Here is a 23989-nt window from a genome sequence, read left to right as displayed (position 1 = left end):
AGAAAATGATGTCATGGCTTTAGAAGCTTCTGATGAGCTAATTGACATCATTTGAGTCAATTGGAGGTGTACCTGAGGATGTATTTCAAGGCATACCTTCAAACTCAGTGCCTCTTTGCTTGACATCATGGGAAAATCAGAAGAAATCAGCCAAGACCTCAGAAAAAAAACACTGTAGACCTCCACAAGTCTGGTCCATCATTGGGAGCAATTTCCAAACGCCTGAAGGTACCACGTTCATCTGTACAAACAACAGTACGCTAGTATAAACAAGTATGAACACCATAACAGCCATAATACCGCTCAGGAAGGAGACACTTTCTGTCTCCTAGAAATAAACGTACTTTGGTGCGAAAAGTACAAATCAATCCCAAAACAACAGTAAAGGACCCTGTGAAGATGCTGGAGGAAACAGGTACAAAATTATCGATATCCACAGTAAAACAAGTCCTATAACAACATAACCTGAAAGGCCGCTCAGCAAGGAAGAAGCCACTGCTCCAAAACCGCCATAAAAAAATCCAGACTATGGTTTGCAACTGCACATGGGGACAAAGATCGTACTTTTTGGAGAAATGTCCGCTGGTCTGATGAAACAAAAACATAACTTTTTGGCCATAATGACCATCGTTATGTTTGGAGGAAAAAGGGGGAGGCCTGCAAGCTGAAGAACACCATCCCAATCGTGAAGCACAGGGGTGGCACCATCATGTTGTGGGGGTGCTTTGCTGCAGGAGGGACTGGAGCACTTCACAAAATAGATGGCATCATGAGGTAGGAAAATTATGTGGATATATTGAAGCAACATCTCAAGTCATCAGTCAGGAAGTTAAAGCTTGGCCACAAATGGTTCTTCCAAATGGACAATGACATCATGCATCAAGCATACTTTCAAAGTTGTGGCAAAATGGCTTAAGGACAACAAAGTCAAGGTATTTGAGTGGGCATCACAAAGCCCTGACCTCAATCCTATAGAAAGTGTGTGCAAGCAAGGAGGCCTACAAACCTGACTCAGTTACACCAGCTCTGTCAGGAGGAATGAGCTAAAATTCACCCAACTTATTGTGGGAAGCTTGTGGAAGGCTACCCTAAACGTTTGACCCAAGTTAAACAATTTAAAGGTAATGCTACCAAATACCCTCAATTAGTATGTAAACTTCTGACCCACTGGGAATGTGATGAAAGAAATAAAAGCTGAAATAAATAATTCTCTCTACTATTATTCAGACATTCTTAAAATAAAGTGGTGATCCTAACTGACCTAAGAGAGGGAATTTTTTATTAGGATTAAATGTCAGGAATTGTGAAAAACTGAGTTTAAATGTATTTGGCTAAGGTGTATGTAAACTTCTGACTTCAACTGTATGTTAAACTGCAATCAAGATTAAAGACAAGAAGAACATTTTCTCTCCGGAGCACAATGTCCATCTCTTTGCCTACTCACACCAGTGATAAACACACCACCACAATATGGTTCAATCCTATCAGATTTTGGAACCATTCCTATTGGACTCCTATGGGATTCTATTTTATAGGATCCTACAGGATGGAATCCCCCTCCCCAAAAACGATCATATTTTAGAACCCGTTTTGAACCCTATCATATTTTAGAACCCCATAAAATCCTCTACGATAGGACTTATAGAATAAAATCCTATAGGGTAGGTTCCAAAATAATTCTCTATTGGATTATAATAGTTTTTTTTTAAATTGGATCTGGGGGATTTTTTTGACTAGGATAGCCTTTTCAGAAATGATGCACAGATATTTAGTGTCAAATTTACACAACGGTTATAAATGAGGCCTCCTGGTCATTACTGCTTCAAAGCCACTGACATACTGTTTTTCCTCATCCGCTTCTGTCTCATCACCATTGCAGTGCAACAAGTGATTAAATGAGATGAGCCAGATGAAATCACGGCCGGTAAAACGCACATTTTGAAAGAGTGTTTTATTGCTCCCAACTGAATTAGTGACTGTCTTTTTAACACTGTGATTACACAATAATTACTGCTGCTTTCAGAGGGAGATTGCAGCCTTTTGTTAGTGTGACGTTAGCGACGCAGCCAACCCTCATCTCAGAGAGCAGTGGAGTGTGTGTATGTGTGCGATGAGGTAAGCCATCATTCCGTAAGAAGAAAGGGGCCATATCGGTGTTGAATGACGTCGTGACTCTGGTCTGAATAATCACTAACCCTGAGTGAATCACATTGGAGGACAAAACAATAACATTGAACAGATGAGTAAGGACTACAAAAGCATCCTGAGATGACAAACAGCCATGTTACCTACACTACCATTCAAAAATTTGGGGTCACTTAGAAATGTCCTTGTTTTTGAAAGAAAAGCACATTGTGTTATTTTTTAAATAACGTCAAATTGATCAGAAATACAGTGTAGACATTGTTAATGTTGTAAATGACTATTGTAGCTGGAAACAGCAGATTTATTATGGAATATCTACATAGGGGTACAGAGGCCCATTATCAGCAACCATCACTCCTGTGTTCTAATGGCACATTGTGTTAGCTAATCCAATTTGATCATTTTAAAACGCTAATTGATCATTAGAAAACCCTTTGGCAATTATGTTTGCACAGCTGAAAACTGTTGTACTGATTAAAGAAGCAGCCCAGTTGAGTAGACTAGCTTTAGACTAGTTGAGTATCTGGAGCATCAACATTTGTGGGTTCAATTACAGGCTCAAAATGGCCAGAAACAAAGCCCTTTCTTCTGAAACTCATCAGTCTATTCTTGTTCTGAGAAATGAAGGCTATTCCATGCGAGAAATTGCCAAGACACTGAAGATCTTGTCCAATGCTACTCCCTTCACAGAACAGTGGAAACTGGCTCTAACCAGAATAGAACAGAACAGAATAGGCCCCGGTGCACAACTGAGCAAGAGGACAAGTACATTAGAGTGTCTAGTTTGAGAAACAGACGCCTCACAAGTCCTCAACTGGCAGCTTTACTAAATAGTACCCGCAAAACACCAGTCCCAATGTCAACAGTGAAGAGGAGACACTAGCTCTACCTCAATTGTATCAACACGTCTTCTGCGACACAAGGCGCGCTAAAACTCTAAACCGCTTTTATTCTACCCACAGAAACGCATACAAGCCCCTCCCTTGTCCTCACTTCGGCAAATCTGACCACAACTCTATTCTCCTGCTTCCTTTTTACAAACAAAAGCTCAAACAGGAAGTACCAGTGACATGCTCAATACAAAAGTGGTTTGATGAAGCAGACGCGAGGCTACAAGACTGTTTTGCTAGTACCGGCTGGAATACGTAGGTTTCATCCGGTAGCATTGAGGAGTTTACCACATCGGTCACAGGCTTCCTCAATAAGTGCATAGATGACGTCGTCCCCACAGTGACTATAGGTACATATCAAAACCAAAAACCATGGATTACAGGCAATATCCACACAGGGCTAAAGGTTAGAGCTACCGCTTACAAGGAATGGGACACAGACATAGACGCATACAAGAAAGCCCGGTATGACCTTGGACGAGACATCGAACATGCAAAAGGACAATATAGGAGAAGGGTGGAATCCTATTACACCGACTTTGATGCTTGTCGTACGTGGCAGGGCTTACAGACGATAATGTATTACAAAGGGAAACCCAGTGAGATGCCCAGTGATGCAGAATGCCCAAATGAGCTAAATGCCTTTTATGCACACTTCGAGGAATACAACACTAAGACTTGTGTGAAAATCCCAGTACTGAGTCGATGTGCAATAGTACAGGGTAATTGAGGTAAATGTACATATAGGTAGGGATGAAGGGACTAGGCAACAGGATAGATAAACAGTAGCAGCAGTGTTGTGATGAGTCAAAGGAGAGTGCAAAAAGGGTTCCAATCTCAATTGCACGTCACACTGCCCCATCCTACCTGGACAAGAGGGAAAATAACTATGTGAGAATGCTGTTCATCGACTACAGCTCAGCGTTCAACATCATATTCCCCTCCAAGCTCATCACCAAGCTGGGCACCCGGGGACTAAACACCTCCATCTGCAACTGGATCCTGGAATTCCTGACGGGCTGGCCCCAGGTGGTGTGGGTAGGCAACAACACCTCTGCCACGTCGACCCTCAACACGGGGGCCCCTTAGGGGTGTGCACTTAGTCCCCTCCTATACTCCCTGTTCACCCTCGACTGCGTGGCCACGCACGACTCCAACACCATCATCAAGTTCGCTGACGACACAAAGGTGGTAGGCCTGATCAGCAACGGCGATGAGACAGCCTACAGGGAGGTCAGACTTAGCAGTATGGTTCCAGGACAACAACCTCTCCTTCAACGTCAGTAAGACCAAGGAGCTGATCATGAACTACAGGACAGAGGGGAAAGCACGCCCCCATCTACATCGACGAGGCTGTAATGTAGCAGGTCGAGAGCTTCATGTTCCTTGGCTTTCACATCACTAAGGACTTCCTTGGTGTCCACACACCCGCACATCCGTGAAGAGGGCATGACAGTGCCTCTTCCCACTCAAGAAGCTGAAAAGATTTGGTATGAGCCCTCAGATCTTCAAGGAGTTCTATAGTTGCACCATCAAGAGCATCTTGACTGGCTGCATCACCGCTTGGTATAGCAAATGCACTGCCTTCGACCGCGAAGCGCTGCAGAGGGTGATGCGAACACCCCAGTACATCACTAGGGCTGAGCTCTCTGCCATCAAGGACCTCTATATCCGGCGGTGTCCGAGGAAAGCCCTAAAAATTGCCAAAGACTCCAGATACCTTTGCCAGATGGTAGCAGAGTGAACAGTCTATGGCTAATGGTACCAAAGCATCAGCTCTCAGACCAACAGGCTCCGAGACAACTTCTACTCCCAAGCCATAAGACTGCTAAATAGCCACTCTATGCACACTCACGTCTATGTACTGTATACACACCATATTCACACACTACACTGACACACTCACACAAAACCCACACACATACACACACTTTTACACTCATCACATGTTGCTGCTACTCTGTTCTCTATTTTACTCTTATTATTATCATCATCATCATCTATCCGGATGACTAGTCACTTTATCCTGCCTTAATGTACATATCTACTTAAAATACCTCGTACCTCTCTGCACATTGATCTGGTACTTGTACTCCCCATATATATATTCAGCAAAAAAAGAAACGTCCTCTCACTGTCAACTACGTTTGTTTTCAGCAAACTTAAAATGTGTAAATATTTGTATGAACATAACAAGATTCAACAACTGCGACATAAACTGAGCAAGTGGAATAGCCCTAGCCCTCACCCTCCGATCCAACAAGTCCCAGACGTGCTCAATGGGATTGAGATCCGGGCTCTTCGCTGGCCATGGCAGAACACTGACATTCCTGTCTTGCAGGAAATCACGCACAGACCAAGCAGTTTGGCTGGTGGCATTGTCATGTTGGAGGGTTATGTCAGGATGAGCCTGCAGGAAGGGTACCACATGAGGGAGGAGGAGGTTTTCCCTGTAAAGCAACAGCGTTGAGGTTGCCTGCAATGACAACAAGCTCAGTACGATGATGCTGACACACACCGCCCCAGACCATGACGGACCCTCCACCTCCAAATCAATCCCGCTCCAGAGTACAGGCCTCGGTGTAACGCTCATTCCTTCGACAAAAAAACGCGAATCCGACCATCACCCCTGGTGAGACAAGACCGCGACTCGTCAGTGAAGAGCCTTTTTCTGCCAGTCCTGTCTGGTCTAGCGACGGTTGGTTTGTGCCCAAAAGCGTCGTTGTTGCTGGTGATGTCTGATGAGGACCTGCCTTACATCAGGCCGACAAGCCCTCAGTCAATCCTATTGCAGACAGTCTGAGCACTGATGGGGAGATTTTGCGTTCCTGGTGTAACTCAGGCAGTTGTTGTTGCCATCCTGTACCTGTCCCACAGGTGTGATGTTTGGATTACCAATCCTGTGCAGGGGTTGTTACACGTGGTCTGCCACTGCGAGGACGATCAGCTGTCCATCCTGTCTCCCTGTAGCGCTGTCCTAGGCGTCTCACAGTACAGACACTGCAATTTACTGCCCTGGCCACATCTGCAGTCCTCATGCCTCCTTGCAGCATGCCTAAGGCATGTTCACACAGAGGAGCAGGGAGCCTGGGCATCTTTCTTTTGGTGTTTTTCAGAGTTAGTAGAAAGAACTCTTTAGTGTCCTAAGTTTTCATAACTGTGACTGTGACCTTAAATTGCCTACCGTCTGTAAGCTGTTAGTGTCATGACGACCATCCACAGGTGCATGTCCATTAATTGTTTATGGTTCATTGAACAAGCATGGGAAACAGTGTTTAAACCCTTTACAATGAAGATCTGTGAAGTTATTTGGATTTTTACTAATTATCTTTGAAAGACAGGGTCCTGAAAAAGGAACATTTCTTTTTTTGCTGAGTTTAGCCCCATTATTGTGTTCACTTATTCATCTTGTATTAATATATATATTTTATATACTTCCCAACAAATATGCATTGTTGGGAAGGGCTCGTATCGAACAAGCATTTCAGACAGCCACTGGCAATTTATGTTATTTTTAAAATATTTTTTTTATTTAACTTGGCAAGTCAGTTAAGAACAAATTCTTATTTACAATGACGGCCTACACCGGTCAAACTCGGATAACGCTGGGCCAATTGTGTGCCGCACTATGGGGCTCCCAATCACGGCCGGTTCTGGTACAGCCTGGTATCGAACCAGGGTGTCTGTAGTGACGCCACAAGCACTGAGATGCAGTGCCTTAGACCGCTGCGCCACTCAGGAGCCCAAAATACATACAGTATACTGTACAGTATACTGATTTGATTATTGAAGCTCAGAAGCTGAGAGAGACATCAAAGTGAGAGAGAGAGAGAGCACAATTTCACACTTCCATTTCAATTCATGCTGCTTACGTATGAAGTCTGTATCAAGGCTAAGAAGCGTTTCAGCAGCCACTAAGGTGTTTATTTGGCAGGCAGAGAGGACCGACTTCTCTAACATCATTACTCAGATGAGATTTTGGACAGACTTAGCACCTGTGTGCATGCTTCACTTCTCTGTAAGGGCAGCTTGATTAGCTTTAGAATGCCACTATGTGCCACCAGAGACCGAAACATGAACAGAACTGAGTCCAATCCAGCTTGAGGAGGTTTGAAAGGATGAGTGTGTGAATGAGACGCATACAGCCAGGTACCTGATGGAGCATGGGGAAGAGGCATAATAACATGGACTTTTTAGAGCTCAACTCATTAAGACAATACAGCAATATAATACAGCTATCAAAGGAGATCAATTGGGAGACAAATACGTGGCCATGCAACTAATTTCACATGCAATCTGTTTTACTCTACATGATACCAAAGTGGTATCTCTTGTTCTGCACAACACTCTCACATTGTGCATTTCATTCTGGCACAAAATATGAAAATTCATCCTCATTGAAAACCTGAGGATTTCAATTGGATCGTTTCATTTCCATCACGGTAGGAGACAGAGCTGAGCCAGACTGAGACGTGCTGTACAGTTGACCAACAGACAGAGAGAGAGGACCATGCATGCTGCTGTAGCCTGTCTGTCTCTCGGTCTGTCTGGAGGCAGCAGCAGCAAGCCTGACCTTTGTGCTTCCCCTTCCTCTCCTTCTTGCCGCTGCCTGTCTGCGGGGTGGAGCTGGTCGATGCCTTGCCCTTTTTGGCTGAGCGAGGAGCCTGGTTGTCCGCTACCACCTTCACCTCCTCATGTTCAGCTTCTTGCACTACGTACGGCACGGCAGGAGCCAGTGGACAGAAGGAGTTAGCAGGCAGGTGGGGGGAAATGATGAAGATAAAAGTAAGAGACTAAACAGAAGGGTACTGTCAGTTAAGGTTAGCCTATAGGGAAAGAGAAAGAACAGGTAAAGACAGAGTTAGCAGAGGACACTATGCAAGGTTATATGAAGCAGACACACAGCAGAGGCGTTTTTCTTGCCTGGGAGAGAACACTGTTTATCGCTCTCATGTCAAACAAGTCATGAATGTTCTAGCTCTGTGAAAATTGCAAATGCACAGCACACGCTCCTCCCAGCAACAACATGTTCCAGGATTAGATGATAACAAATGCATACTGTAGCTACAGTCCCTTGAAATTGGCACTTTGATTCTAACATGTTTATCTTAATTCTATCAACTGCTTGGTTGCCTTAGTATTTCCCATACAGCCTCCTCTGTTTTGCAGAGTGTCAGTGAATATCCAGTAGGTGTGTCTCTATTCTCGTAAAAATTCGGAGCCCAGACCCGTCACCGCGGAGACATTCACAGTCTCATTGGGGGAACCCATTTCTCTTCCAATTATTCCAAACAGCTTCAAGGGGAATAATAGAGCAAATGCTTGAAAAGCTCAGAGCAGAGAGATGGAGAGACCTGTATTCATGACCTGAAGTTACTGTTAGCATATATGGAAACTAACAACTGGTAGGCCTACATACTCTGTTTCAGATAAGCATGAGCCTGAAGTCAGTTTCTGAACTAGGTTCAATTAATCAGTTTAGTCCACCTAAAATATTCTGTTAACAATGTCACTCTATATTTGGGGCGGTCATTAATATACAACTATTTTCCAGGTTTTTCTGCTTTATGATTTATCTACTGGATGCTAATCTGATTTATAGCAGAAGAAACATGCTATTTACAGTGTCAACAAAAAGTATGTGAACCATTTGGAATTACCTGGATTTCTGCATAAATTTGTCATAAAATGTTATCTGAGCTTCATCTAAGCCACAACAATAGACAAACACAGCCTGCTTAAACTAATAACACACAAACAATTATACGTTTTCATGTCTTTATTGAACACCCCACATAAACATTCACAGTGCAGGGTGGGAAAAGTATGTGAAGCCTTGGATTTAATAACTGGTTGACCCTCCTTTTTGCCGAAATAACCTCAACCAAACATTTTCTGTAGTTAGGGATCAGACCTGCACAACGGTCAGGAGTAATTTTGGACCATTCCTCTTTACAAAACTATATCAGTTCAGCAATATTTTTGGGATGTCTGGTGTGAACCGCTCTCTAGAGGTCATGCCACAGCATCTCAAATCAGTGATTGAGGTCAGGACTCTGACTGGGCCAATCCAGATGATGGCGTATTTTCTTCTGTTGAAGCCATTCTGTTGTTGATTTACTTCTGTGTTTTTTGTCGTTGTCCTGTTGCATCAACCAACTTCGGTTGAGCTTCAATTGGCGGACAGACAGCCTAACATTCTCCTGCAAAATGTCTTGATAAAACTTGAGAGTTCATTTTTCTGTCGATGATAACAAGTTGTCCAGGCAGCAAAGCAGCCACAAACCATGATGCTCCCGCCACCATACTTTACAGTGGGGATGAGGTTTTGATGTTGGTGTGCTGTGCCTTTCTCCACACATAGTGTTGTGTGTTTCTCCCAAACAACCCAACTTTAGTTTCATCTGTCCACAGAATATTTTGCTAGTCGCGCTGTGGAACATCCTTTTGTGAACCCCAGATGTGCAGTAATATTTCTTTTGGACAGCAGTTGCTTCTTCTGTGGTGTCCTCCCATGAACATCATTCTTTTTTTAGTGTATAACGGATCATAGACTCGTCAACAAAGATGTTAGCATGTTCCAGAGATTTCTGTAAATCTTTAGCTGACACTAGGATTCTTCTTAACCTCATTGAGCATTCTGCGCTGTGCTCTTGCAGTCATCTTTGCAGGACAGCCACTCCTAGGGAGAGTAGCAACAGTGCTGAACTTTCTCCAGTGGACTGATGAACATCAAGGTTTTTAGAGATACTTTTGTAACTATTTCCAGCTTTATACAAGTCAACAATTCTTAATCTTAGGTCTCTTTAGTTCAAGGCATGGTTCACATCAGGCAATGCTTCTTGTGAATAGCAAACTCAAATGTTGTGTTTTTTATAGGGCAGGGCAGCTCTAACCAACATCTCCAATCTCGTCTCATTGATTGGACTCAAGGTTAGCTGACTCCTGACTCCAATTAGCTTTTGGAGAAGTCATTAGCCTAGGGGTTCACATACTTTTTCCAACCTACACTGTGAAAGTTAAAATGATGTATTCAATATAGACAAGAAAAATACAATAATTTGTGTGTTATTAGTTTAAGCACACTGTTTGTCTATGGTTGTGAGATCAGATCAAATGTTATGACCAATTTATGCTGAAATCCAGGTAATTACAAAGGGTTCACATACTTTGTCTTGCCACTGCACATGGTATACTTTGAAACGACATACTACAGTACTTCTTTGAAAATTCCAGAAAGTACCACTTATAGTATAAGTGCAATATCATTTTTCAATTAATCCAGATAGGGTACGTAAATAAAAGCTGGAATAGGACTGTATGAAACAGCATTTCCACTTAATACTGAACTTAACCGTTATTGGATATTATCTGAAGGATATACTGTAGATGTGGAAATGCATACAGTTTAAGGTTAATCAGATGGAAATACGAAAGGTACAGAGAACACGTAATCCCTCTTAGTGAGTGCTGAATTGATTCTTAAAATAGAGCCAAGAAAAGAGAGAAAAGACGGGTTAATCTAAGGATGGTGAAAAATAAGGACAGGAGAGAGAGAGGGGGATTCTATTTTTATCAAGACCAAACAGTGCGTATGCTTCCTTCACTAACAGTGTAGAGCCATCTGTGTGCTGTTAAGCATAAGGTATGAATCAAGGGACTCTCTCCATATGTTTGCTGCTGTACTGAATGAGCTCAAAGGCATCTTTTTTGACATCTTTGGAAGGATGTGGCTGAGATTGCAACCGGAAACATTCAGAGAAGTTCAAAGCTTCCGTGTCTTCTGTGTCTAGCAGGGTCTGTTTGACTAGTGTCAGAGGGGAATATTTTCATCAGGATGTACACTCACTGAAGGAAGATGAATCATATACTTTGTATTGACGTCAGTCCACTCATATGCACTGAGCTGTTTCTGAAGCTTTTATATACAGTCATCTCCAAAATGATTGGCACCCTTTATAAAGATGAGGAAAAAATACTGTATGAAATAAATACAAATACTGAGATTTATTGTATGCAAAATTAGTTATTTAATAATAATACAAAAAGCTCAGAGAAAAATATTTTGTATAACAAGTAATAAAAAAAATCTTTAAAAGACAGGCGTCGAAATTATTGGCACCACCTGTTTTCAATACTTTGCGAGGATAATGGCACTGAGCTTTCTTTAATGTTTTATGAGATTGGAGAACACATTGGGAGGGATCTTAGACCATTCCTCCATACAGAATGTTTCCAGATCCTTGATATCCTTCGGTCTGTGTTTATGGACTCCCCTCTTCAATTCAAACCACAGGTTTTCAATGGGGTTCAAGTCACAGCCCCATAACATCAAAGATCCCCTACCATATTTTACAATAAGTAGGAGGTTATTTTCTGCATACCACTGTGTGTGGCCGAAGAGCTCCATCTTCGTCTCATCTGACCATAGCACCTAAATCCAATCCAAGTGTCAATGCCTTTAGCAAACTCCAGGCATTTGCTGGTTGCTCTCAAGGCATTTTTAATGGCAACCCTTCCATATGGCCTATTGGCATGGAGGTGGCATCTAATTGTAGATTTGGAGACCCCAATATGCGACCAAGTTCTGTAATTGTCCAACTGTGACCCTTGAACTTTTCTGCCTCCCGAACCATCTTCCTCACTGTGCGTGGGGACAAGCTACAAATTTCCTCTACCAGGCAAGTTTACCACAGTTCCAATGGTTTTAATCTTCTTAATTGTTGCCCTAATAGTGGTTAATGGTATATTTGGATTTTCAGTTATTTTTTTGTACCCATTGCCTGATTTATGTTGTGTTTGGCATTGTCTTCCTCTCCAGCAGCCAGCCATCCAGGCTGTGCTGTGTGGATGCATGGTCTGGAGCACAGACTCAGTCACTCTGATTTGGGGATTAAGACTGTAGCTAAAGTCCGTCTGTGGAGATCAGTGGCCCAATCTCCACAGCACTAACACCATCTCTGCTCTATCTGGAAGGACTACTGCAGAGCTCTGACCACTAGAGTTTTATAGTTGAAAGGCATGTACTGGTAAATCCTGCAGTCTCTCTCACACAAAGACACAAAGTTATTTAATGAAGAAAGTATTACATGTTTCTTTTGCCAACCTTGACTGGTATTGATAGATATCTCAGTATTGTACCTATGCAGAGCAGAAAGTTAAAAAAGTCACTACAGTAGAAAAGTTTTCCTTTGGCCCAGGAGCTAAGAATCAATAGATGAACTTGATCAAACAGTGAGCGGCGCATAAGGACAAGAACATGGATACAATAATTCAATCAGCCATCTTTCACAAGCACTCTATGTGAGTAACCTGGATCAATACCACCCGGTCATGGCTGTGAATAGCCCTTGAAAGGGCCCCATGCCGGAGCGTTACTGGACATCTCTGTAATTGCCCGGCACCACTGGAGCAGCTTCCTCAGAGATGAGAGGAAGCGGGTTCCTATGGTAAACAGCTGTTGATAGGGTCCTGGGTATCCAAAATGGCATCCTATTCCCTATAAAGTGCACTATTTTTGGACAGAGCATATATAGTAGTAGTACAGAGCCTAGCCAAAGGTAGTGCACTATATAGGGAATAGGGTGCCATTTGAGACATTACCCTGGTAATAGGGTCCTGGTGGTGAAAGGATCCTGGCTGGCTCTCTTACCGTGGTAGATGGTGCTCCTGTTGCTGCTGAGGTAAGACTCTACCAGGGGAGCCTGCTCCTCACACTGCTTGGTCCTGCGGGCGCGAGACCGCCCGTCCACGTTGGACTGCACCATCAGAGGCTCCTGTCTCTTCTTCTTCTGCTTCTGCTCTAGGAGAGCTCGCTGAAACACACACACACACACACACACACACACACACACACACACACACACACACACACACACACACACACACACTTCAATGGTGTTCAATTATTTTGGTATTATGCACAAACATACCTTCTAATATTGTGTCATATATAATACATTAACATGGATATATATTTTATAACGCTAATGTTTTACCTTCACACACACACACTCTTTTTCAACTAACCTTGTGGGGACACAAAATTCCATCCCATTCAAAATCAATTTTTCCCTAACCCCTAACCTTAACCCCAAAACCCAACCTTCACCCTAAAACCTACCCCTAGCTCCTAACCCTAAATCCCCTAGAAATAGAATTTGACCTTGTCCCCAGATGGTCAAATTGTTGTTTGTTTACTATTCTTGTGGGGACTTCTGGTCCCTACAAGTGTAGTTAAACTCATCCACACACAAACACACACACAAACGCTGTCTCACATGTACAGTGCACCCTCACTGTAACAAGACACAAGACTGTGTCCTTGAGAGAACAAATATGTCTGTGCGCTCTGGCCCATCACCTGAGCTACAGTAGATTAAAGATTGATTACTGGAAAAACATGTGCACCTGCCCAGCCTGCAATCATGCCACAGTCCAACATAAATTACATTTCTGCTTGTCTTCATACAATGAGCTACAGAACACCCTATCAAGGACAAGATCATTGTGACATGAGTTTGACCTCTGTCTGACTGTGTCTGCCTCAATTCGTTCACCTGTAGGTGGGTGATTGCCTTCATTTTTTTTTTGTTTTACCATTTCCCGAACCAGACTAGTTGACAGACGTGTCTTATAACAGTTCTATTTAAATGTTTACATGCTTTGCAAGAATACATTATTTCCCTAATAATCTTGTTTATCTGATGGGATTTTGACAAACACACAAAATCACCAATCAAAATAAACGTTCTACCACAGCGACCATGTTATTTTTGGGAAGCCTATTTGATTCTGAATTCGGACATATAAAGTTCGTATGTGAAACTGAAATTATGCATCTTATAAATAGTTTTTTCGAACTCATTTTACTCATTACGCATTGCATAGAGGGAAGCTTGCGCTGGTGGTGAAACATGCGCACATCCAATACACCACTGCAGTTGACATAGCTGACATAGCATCGCAAGCCAATCATAGAATGTGAAAACAAAACCGAAGTAAATCATACAATCTGGCCAGGTGGAAGTCAGTGGTGGAAAAATGCCCAATTGTCCTACTTGAGTAAAAGTAAAGATAACTTGAGTAATTGTCTATTAAGTTATTCACCCAGTAAAATACTACTTGAGTAAAAGTCTAAAAGTATTTGGTTCTAAATATACTTAAGTATCAAAAGTAAATGGAATTGCTAAAATACACTTAAGTATCAAAAGTAAAAGTATAAATAATTTAAAATTCCTTATATTAAGCAAACCAGATGGCATGATTTTCTTGTATTTTGAATTCACATACAGTGGGGCTTATTAAAATACTTATTTTCCACCATAATTTGCAAATAAATTCATTAAAAATCCTACAATGTGATTTTCTGGATTTTTTTCTCATTTTGTCTGTCATAGTTGAAGTGTACCTATGATGAAAATTACAGGCCTCTCTCATCTTTTTAAGTCGGAGAACTTGCACAATAGGTGGCTGACTAAATACTTTTTTGCCCCACTGTATAGCCAGGGGCACAACAACACTCAGACATAATTTACAAATGAAGCATTTGTGTTTAGTGAGTCCGCCAGATCAGAGGCGGTAGGGATGTTCTCTTGATAAGTGTGTTAGTGGGACCATGTTCCTGTCCTGCTAAGCATTCAAAATGCAACCAGTACTTTTGGGTGTCAGGGAAAATGTATGGAGTAAAAAGTACATTATTTTCTTTAGGAATGTAGTGGAGTAAAAGTTGTCAAAAATATAAACAGTAAAGTACAGATACCTAAAAAAACAACTTAAGTAGTACTTTAAAGTATTTTTACTGAAGTACTTTACACCACTGGTGGATATCAAGATTTTTATTTGGTAACGTCGCACAGTGTGACATGTGATATTTGTAAAAGACTGACTCCTATGTCCAGTGTGGGAAGGCCTTTAAATCACACAACTGACCAAAGATAAGCCTGAACCATCAGCTGCAGAAGTGACCAGTATATGAACTCTCTAACATCATTCACACACTGACACATACAAACCAAAAATTCATATTATCCTTATCCGGTAGCTCAATAGAATCTGTGTCATTGCACAGATTCATTATCCTACTTTCACACTAAATAATTAGTTTTCTTTTCCCACAAGAGCCAATTAAATTTACGTCATAATCCTAGTTTTGAGCAGTCACAAACTTTTTAATTTCCTGTAAAATTCAGCTCTCCTGAGGGCACAGAGTGTTAGAGCTCCACACCGTCAGTTCAAAAATATAGAACGCTAGAGCAAGAAGAGTTGCTTCAAACCTCCACTTAGCACCGTCTCAGAAACACCTCCTTAGAGCCAGAAAAATGCAACGTCTTCTGCTTCTGTAATTAATGTTTCAGGACCACTGCCCCAATTCGTTTCTCCTCAGCTCTATCCCCACTCTCTGGCAATGTGGAAATCTACATTAAATATTACTACAGCTTGGGTATCCCTTCCATCCTGCTGCAGTCAGCAGTCATCTGAGATTATGTAAGTTTACAAACAGAGGGAGATCCCAAGGCTGGAAGCTCATCAAATATTGAGAGAATCCCTGATGAAGCAGGAACACCACTAGACTGTACTCTGCTGTATCATTCTCTCCTGTACCAGTACAGAGTGCCCTTAATCTAAACCCATGTCTGTGTCCCAGTTGTCCACCCCTTTCCCTAAGTGTGCACTTGCACACTTTCTGTAATGAATCGAAATTGGCTGGATTGGCTAGAAGGAGTTTCCATGACAGGAAGTGTGCAAGTGCACACTTTGGGAAAAGGGTGGAGAATTGGCATTGTGTCATTTAGCCCATCACTTCAGCCATGACCAGAACACAACGTCTCAGCACACTCTAGCAGTGAGTGTGGAGGAGGAGGATGCCTGAACTAAGTTAACCAGGAGGAACCATGGAGGAGCTCTATGGCTGTCCAAAACATCACCAGTCACTGTACAGTGAAATAACCAACTAATAAGTTATCTCCTCTCCCTACTCTGCCTCCTCTCTCTCCACTAACAAGATGTTGTCCTTCTCTCATGCACAATGCCTGATAGTGCATGTACAGCCAGGAGGTTACCAAGAAATTCACAATTTGAAAAGCATGTGAGGTGAATAACCAACATGTGCCACCTTTTGGACCTAAAACAAAATCGCTACAGCATCAGGACTGGTTATGCAACTTGCTACAGTAACTCTTGACATTTCGAGGAACAGACTTTTCAGGATTGAAGCTGGATGTGAATCCTGCTTAAGGAACACTGTTACTTGGGTACCGGTCTCAGTAATGCAGTATGAATATCCATACCCACTTTGATATTCAAATAATGGCTTGTTCAGCAGGGATACCACACTAGGTGAAGAAAAAAAGAGCAAGTGTCTATCTTTCTTTTGCATAGAGTATCTTTGATTTGATATGTTCCTCGGTCTTTTGTGGAAAAGCAGTACATTTAACATTATGTTATTTAACAAACAATTCCTCTAAAACAGATCTTCTCTGAGAATAAAATGCTAAAGTGGTGTGGTTACAGCAGATGGACAGTTGGTTTGAGCTTTCTTTCAGTCTTTGCCAAATTGATGCAATCACAGGCTCCTTAAGTTCTATAGCAAGAACGCATGATGGAGGTCATACTGTACATGTCATGCTGAACAACCTTACAATGCATTTCCAAATAACACATTAGGGCCAACGACACAACAGTGCCCCATTCCTTTTCAATGGAGGGAAGTGAAGTGGACGAGGGGAACGTTGGGCGATGCGAGCATGGGCAAGGGAGCATGAACAGGGCGTCACCAAAGTTGGGGAAAGCTGAACTTTATACAAATACTCTGTGATATCGCGACACTATGAACCAATTAAAGCTCACTATAGCTTCCAGCCCCTACTGGATTGGCTGTTGATACCTAGCACACTTGCTAGCACCCACATGAGGGAGAAGCTAGAATGGATATCCAAATTATTGTGTTATGCGGGAATCCCATCAGCCTCAGATCCTTCCGTCTTCGTATGCAAAGCAGCTGAGCATTAATGGTAATTCTGTCCTCAGCTATTGAGTGACCAAGCCATGGGAATTGAATGGATAATAGACTCACAGTAAAGACAACCACATAACCAAAACCTCAAACTCAAGGCTCAAACCAATGCAACCAAAATCTATTTGACCAGTATGTCCCATTACTGAACATGACAAATGGTTTTGCAAGAGGGACCTGGTCAATTCTGCAGAAAATCTACAGAGATACACAGACAAACAGAACCGTCTGCAGCACACCAGACCCCTGGTACAGACTATAATACTGCCTCATCTCCTCTGTCACTAAAATCACACTGTGTGAACCCAACGGGAACTCCCTGAGTGAATACCAGCAGGCCACTGCAGCGCTGCAGTGATCAGGATGGTTCTTACAAAGCTACAAATGCCCTGCCGTCCCATCTTCAGTCAGCTGTTCATTCCACCCCAAAAAATAGAATACCATTTTTTGACGGGTTTGAATGTTATTTTATTTTCATGATGGCCTTCATCCATAACTGTCAGTCACACAGTTTTACAGTAATTACGCCAGCCCTAAGCACAATACGGTATGAAAGTGATGCGTAGTTTTACAGTAATTACGCCAGCCCTAAGCACAATACGGTATGAAAGTGATGCGTAGTTTTACAGTAATTATGCCAGCCCTAAGCACAATACGGTATGAAAGTGATGCGTAGTTTTACAGTAATTATGCCAGCCCTAAGCACAATACGGTATGAAAGTGATGCGTAGTTTTACAGTAATTACGCCAGCCCTAAGCACAATACGGTATGAAAGTGATGCGTAGTTTTACAGTAATTACGCCAGCCCTAAGCACAATACGGTATGAAAGTAATGCGTAGTTTTACAGTAATTATGCCAGCCCTAAGCACAATACGGTATGAAAGTGATGCGTAGATTTACAGTAATTATGCCAGCCCTAAGCACAATACGGTATGAAAGTGATGCGTAGTTTTACAGTAAGATGTTTTTGAACGGTGTTCAATGGGTAACATCGTAGCACAATTTGCTTCAGCGCAAAAACGTCATAAAAGGCCTCTCGCAGAAGTAAATTAATCCACAAACAGAAATATAACTTGATATACAGTGAGCTCCAAAAGCATTGGTACAGTGACAATTTTGTTGTTGTTTTGTCTCTGTACTCCAGCACTTTGGATTTGAAATGATACAATGACTATGGGGTTGAAGTGCAGACTGTCAGCTTTAATTTGAGGGTATTTGCATCCATATCGGATAAACCATTTAGAAATGACATAACTTTTTGTACATAGTCCCCCCATTTTAGGGGACCCAAAGTATTGAGACCTGAATGAATCGTGAATAATGATGAGTGAGAAAGTTAGATGCACAATTTGCACATCTGTAATTACCTCACTCATCATAATTCAGATTCATTCAGGACTACTCATAATCATGGTAGCATCCACATGAATGTAGAAGTGTTCCGAACCATATTCTATTCTTACTTACAATAAAAGTGACTCCAAAATGACACAATACATTATTTACCATTAATTTCTATTGGGCACAAAATAATCTGAAACACAACCAACACAAACAGCAAAAGCATCCAACAAATTTGTAGCGTCACAAGTTTGATGTAGTCATTGTGGGCTATGAAAATGGGACCAAATACTCAATGTTCTACTACTTTAACACACAAGTCAATTTGTCCCAATAATGTACAAAAAGTGCTGTAATTTATAAACGGTTCACACGATATGGATGAAAATACCCTCAAATGAATGCTGACAGTCTGCAGTTTAACCTCATAGTCATTGTATCATTTCAAATCCAAAGTTCTAGAATACAAAAAAAAAAGTGTTATTTTCACTCTCTGTTTTCACGAATTTGATGACATAATCATCAAACCCATTCAAGGATTAGGGGATAGGACCTGGAAGAATTACGTAGGATGACATCACTTGCACATCATATAGGTGAGTGAGTTTTGCAATGTTCATTAAAACCACTCCCATGTTTATTAGATCACTTAACAATTAGCATCTCCAACCATTTCCTGACATTTAATCCTCAGAAAGCATTGCAGATTGATTTGTGTAAGCAGTGTGGAGTAGTGTTAACTTAAATGCTTGAAAGTCTCTCTGCTGATTTGGTTTATGTTAATGTAGTACCGTAAACCCTAATCCCCTGTCTATCCCTTTAATCCACTACGATTAGCCTCAGATCATCATTTGGAAAATAATCTCCTGCAATTTGTTCCTACATTACATTTCAGGAAATGCAATAAATGTAACATGTAGGGAGAGGTTGCTGATGTAACCCAGAATCTTGATGGAATTACACAGGGCTGATGAAAATGTGTTAATCAATGAGTCTCTTGAGTGTGTCACTGCTGTCGACGCCATTTTCTACGCTGGTCAGGTCTGAGACATCACTTTGCTAAACATCTTTATCATGTATCAGGGACATCAAAACAGCACAGAAGTGACAAAGGCTGATTGGCATAATACACTTCTGTTAGGGCATTATTACACATTATAAACTGGGTGGTTTGAGCCCTGAATGCTGATTGGCTGAAAGCCGTAGTATATCAGACCCTATACCACGGGTATGATTTCCTTTTTTTTTTTTTACTGTTCTAAATACGTTGGTAACCAGTTTATAATAGCAATAAGGCACCTTGGGGGTTTGTGGTATATGGCCAATATACCACAGCTAATAGCTGTATACCACACCTCCTCTGGCCTTATTGCTTAAGTATAACACTGATCTCCTTAAAAAACAATTAGCCAGATAAGCTGGCTTTGATCACTGCCTTAAAAAATATATAGATTGTTTTTAACCAGGTATGCCAGTTGAGAACAAGTTCTCATTTACAACTGCGACCTGGCCAAGATAAAGCAAAGCAGTGCGACAAAAACAACAACACAGAGTTACACATAAACAAATGTACAGTCAATAATGCAATAGAAAAATCTATGTACTGTGTGTGCAAATGTAGAAGAGTAGGGAGGTAATGCAATAAATAGGACATGGAGGCGAAATAATTACAATTTAGCATTAACATTGAAGTGATAGATGTGCAGATGATGATGTGTAAGTAGAGATACTGGGGTGCAAAAGAGCAAGAGGATAAGTAACAATATGGGGATGAGGTAGTTGTGTGTGCTATTTACAGATTGGCTGTACAGGTACAGTGATCGGTACGCTGCTCTGACAGCTGATGCTTAAAGTTAGAGAGGGAGATATAAGACTCCAGCTTCAGTGATTTTTGCAATTCGTTCCAGTCATTGGCAGCAGAGAACTGGAAGGAAAGGAATAATCAGAGAGATGGAATTATTTTCTACCATGAAAACCAGGTGTGTGAACTTTCTAGTTCACAGAAATTGAGCAATTATTGTGCAACCCCGCTGTAGAGTGTATTCTTCCTGGCTTTTCCTCACACTAAAGGGCTCCTCTACCAGCCAAGGAACAACAGATGAGGTTCATATCAATAAGTGGCTGAGCTGCTCTACTCTGGTACAGTACAGGGACATGGGAGACTTACCTGTCTGTCTAGCTTCTGTTGGCGGAGGTTGCTGCCCTCATCGTCCAAGGTACTGCAGAGAGCGAGAGAGAGAGAGAGAGAGAGAGAGAGAGAGAGAGAGAGAGAGAAGAGATGGTTAAAACAAAACCTCTTTCCATTTCTTTGACATTCTACAGAACAGACACACACTCCAGATAAGAAAAACATGAGTTTCCTCTCCTGTTTGATACACTATGAGAACCACTTGGAAATTATGGAAAAAGGTGATACATTAATCTCTCTCATGAAGCTTTCCTGTGAAGCAGAAAACAACAGGTGATCTCTTGAAAATGCAGTGTCTGTCACTGGAAGAGACGTAGTAGTTATTGGGAGTGACATGTCATGTAGCCTAGGGAGCGACACATAACTCTTACGATTACATTACAAAACGTGTAGAATGACATCATACAGAAATCAGTCAAAACAGCATGTATATGAAGTACTAGGGAAAAGTCTAATCATAATCACAATTGGACTTTGATCTAACGTCTTTATCCTGTGTGATCGGACTATAAAGGCAATGGTAACGCTCTGTCTCAGCCAGTCGCCATCTTTCCCATCCCTCCCACCCCCAAACACGCGCAACCTCTAAATCAGCAATGACACACTCCCTGATTGCCCAATCACTCTGTGTTGCTTGGCATTGCCCAGACCATTTAAACGAAAGGGCTCTTAATTAAAGACAATAAGAGGCTGAAGGTCAGGGGAACAGTGCTTCCTTCAGCTGGGGGAGTGGGGGGGGGGGGGGGGGGGGGGGGGGGGGGGGGGGGGGGCACGTGTGTGCCACATACACTGTACATCTCCCTTTCTGAAACACACACAGAAAAACACTCACTAGCGACAGTCAGCAATCAAGTGTGTGAATGTGTTTCAGACAGGTAGATAATGACATAAAACACAGCTGTTACAATGAGGGTCAACTACCGCATTACGATAGAGAAGACATGTTAATTGATATGCATCAGTGGTAAGCTAGAATGTGCATTAGACACCTCTACTCTTCTTGCCCCCACCAACGCCCATTGATGTCAATAACAACGTAGTCTGAACAGTACCCATTGACCCCTCAACAGTGATGCATCAATGCTCTCCCTATTGGGAACAGCGCTGGTGAAGTTCCTAGTGAGTGTGTTATGTGTTTTACCTGCAGTGCAGAGGGATGTCTTAGCAGATATTCTATTTTGATGTTCCCTCCACAGAATAGAGTTTGAATGTTGTGCTGTCTACCAGCATCACATGAATAATCAATGAGGATTGTCATCGTAAAGAAAACAATTAGCTCAAATGTCTTACATTACGTTTTACATAATAAAACAGGGACATATTTTTTGTCTAATACACTCAATATGATACAGGTTTCCAATGGCATTTCTCTGAAATCATGCCAATTCCACAATTTCGGTTGCCAAGTCCTTGATGCAATTTATGCTGTTTTTTCCTTGGTTTAAATATCAAACATTTCCATAGAAATTGGTGATGTATGATTGTTGTGCAAGCACTATATTCAAGTAGCCTGTGTGTGTACAGTACGCGTATACGTTTCTTAGTATGCACAATACAGTACATGGCCCACATTTAAAGTTTGTGTACTTTAAAGTGTTAGGCACTTTTTACAGAAGGTAGATATGTAATTGTTAGCTTCTGCGTCCCTCCCTGGCAGTGCTGTGTGTGTTTGGCTGTGACCTGCCGGAGCCAGAGTGAGTCTGATAGTCTGGGCTGCCTCACATGGGATTAAATGAGAGGCCACAGAGGTGCAGCTGAGTCCCGGGTCACCTCCCCTTGTCTCGCCCGGCTCGCCACCAGGCCCCATACATACATTTTTCATAGAAGGCACCAGGCAGGCTCCATCTGATGGGAGGAACTGCTTATCGCTCTGAGAAACCATCCATGAAGGGCTGGCCAGGCCTCCAAGTTGAGAGGAACACCCGCTCTCCCACTGTTCCCCCCTCCCCTCTTCTCAACCCTCAGCTCCCCTTCCATGTCAACCTCCCGCAGGTAAGCAATGTGAATCCGTGGCAGTGCCTGAGCATGTCAGTGTAGTGCGTTGTTTAAGGGCTCTTGTCCCTGAGGACAATTATTGAAGAGGGCACTGCGTCACCTAATACGTCATCCTGTCTATTACCTTTAACACCTAGGCCTACAACGTCAATATCACCTTTATTATCTACATTACTAATGTCACTGACTACTGCTATATCACTCTTATCATCGTAATCTCATCTTAATATAGAAAATATTTAAGAAACATATTTTTTGATGCGTTCTCTTCACAAAGTCACTTGTCATAGAGCACTTAATGATGAACACGCTTAACAAGACAGCAAAAAGCAAAAAGTTAAAATACAAAAGCAAATTAAATTAAATGTTCAATTATTATTTTCTATGAGGAGATTTTATTTAAAGAAAGGAACTTATTAGTTTCCTAGATTGACTGAAATGATAAGAGATATTCTGAACTAATGTTCCTGGTAGGCTCATAGTGAACCAATCCCTATGGTTGCTCTTCCTCTCAGATGAATACTGTCACGGTGTTCTGTATGTGAAGGAGAGTCGGACCAAAATGCGGCGTGTAGATTGCGATCCATGTTTAATAAACAAACGTAAAACACGAATCGATACAAACACTACAAAACAAAGAACGTAACGAAAACCGAAACAGCCCTATCTGGTGAACTACACAGAGACAGGAACAATCACCCACAAACACACAGTGAAACCCAGGCTACCTAAATATGGTTCCCAATCAGAGACAATGACTAACACCTGCCTCTGATTGAGAACCATATCAGGCCAGACATAGAAATAGACAAACTAGACAATGAAACATAGAATGCCCATTCAGCTCACACCCTGACCAACCAAAACATAGAAATATACAAAGTAAACTATGGTCAGGGTGTGACAAATACATCCTCTAATAAGTGGGTTTAGGAACCTTAGACCCTGCCAAATACAAAACCAGGACACTCAAGCGTGTGTGTTTAATGTTGGTGTGTGTATCTGTGTGTGTGCTCTCTTAGAAGCAGCAACATGAGTACGTGTACATACGTACACACAGATCTATCACTACCTTTATTGCTCCATTATAGGAGGCCAGTTCTCCTGACGCAATCTCTCAATGAGATTCATGGCAAGACAGCTCCGTAACTTATAGCAACGAGGAGCCAATAGGAGCAGAGGAAGCCGTGCAACCATGGCAATGGAGCTTCTCTTGGAGGAAACAGCAGTAGCAACAGCAGCAGCCGTAATGCGATCGAGAGCAGACATAAGTCTGTATTTCACCCAAAAATAAGCTAACTGATAAATAACACTGACATTATTAATAATTTGGGGCACATATTGACTTGAGAATGCCTATAATCAGCAGAATGCATTACCAATGTATGGAGAGACATGCAGGGGTCACACAGAG

General features: G+C 41.9%; 1 protein-coding gene across 4 annotated transcripts in view; it reads right to left on the bottom strand.

The window, feature by feature from the left end:
- tub (TUB bipartite transcription factor) overlaps window positions 1–23989 on the bottom strand; it is a 98144-nt gene that overhangs the window by 13078 nt on the left and 61077 nt on the right. For 2 of the 4 annotated variants that reach the window (XM_021607604.2, XM_021607605.2), the window contains exons 2-4: window positions 20560–20611; window positions 12688–12850; window positions 7609–7746 (exon numbers count right to left, since the gene is read on the bottom strand). In XM_021607604.2, coding sequence (XP_021463279.1) covers window positions 7609–7746; window positions 12688–12850; window positions 20560–20611 — 353 coding nt within the window. The remainder of the gene's footprint in view (window positions 1–7608; window positions 7747–12687; window positions 12851–20559; window positions 20612–23989) is intronic. The other 2 variants (XM_036980938.1, XM_021607606.2) reach the window with 1 other exon arrangement.

Source organism: Oncorhynchus mykiss, chromosome 6, assembly GCF_013265735.2.
Source record: "Oncorhynchus mykiss isolate Arlee chromosome 6, USDA_OmykA_1.1, whole genome shotgun sequence".
Lineage (NCBI taxonomy): Eukaryota > Metazoa > Chordata > Actinopteri > Salmoniformes > Salmonidae > Oncorhynchus > Oncorhynchus mykiss.
The sequence above is the reverse complement of the archived record's forward strand: the minus strand, read 5'-3'. Positions and strand labels throughout refer to the sequence as shown.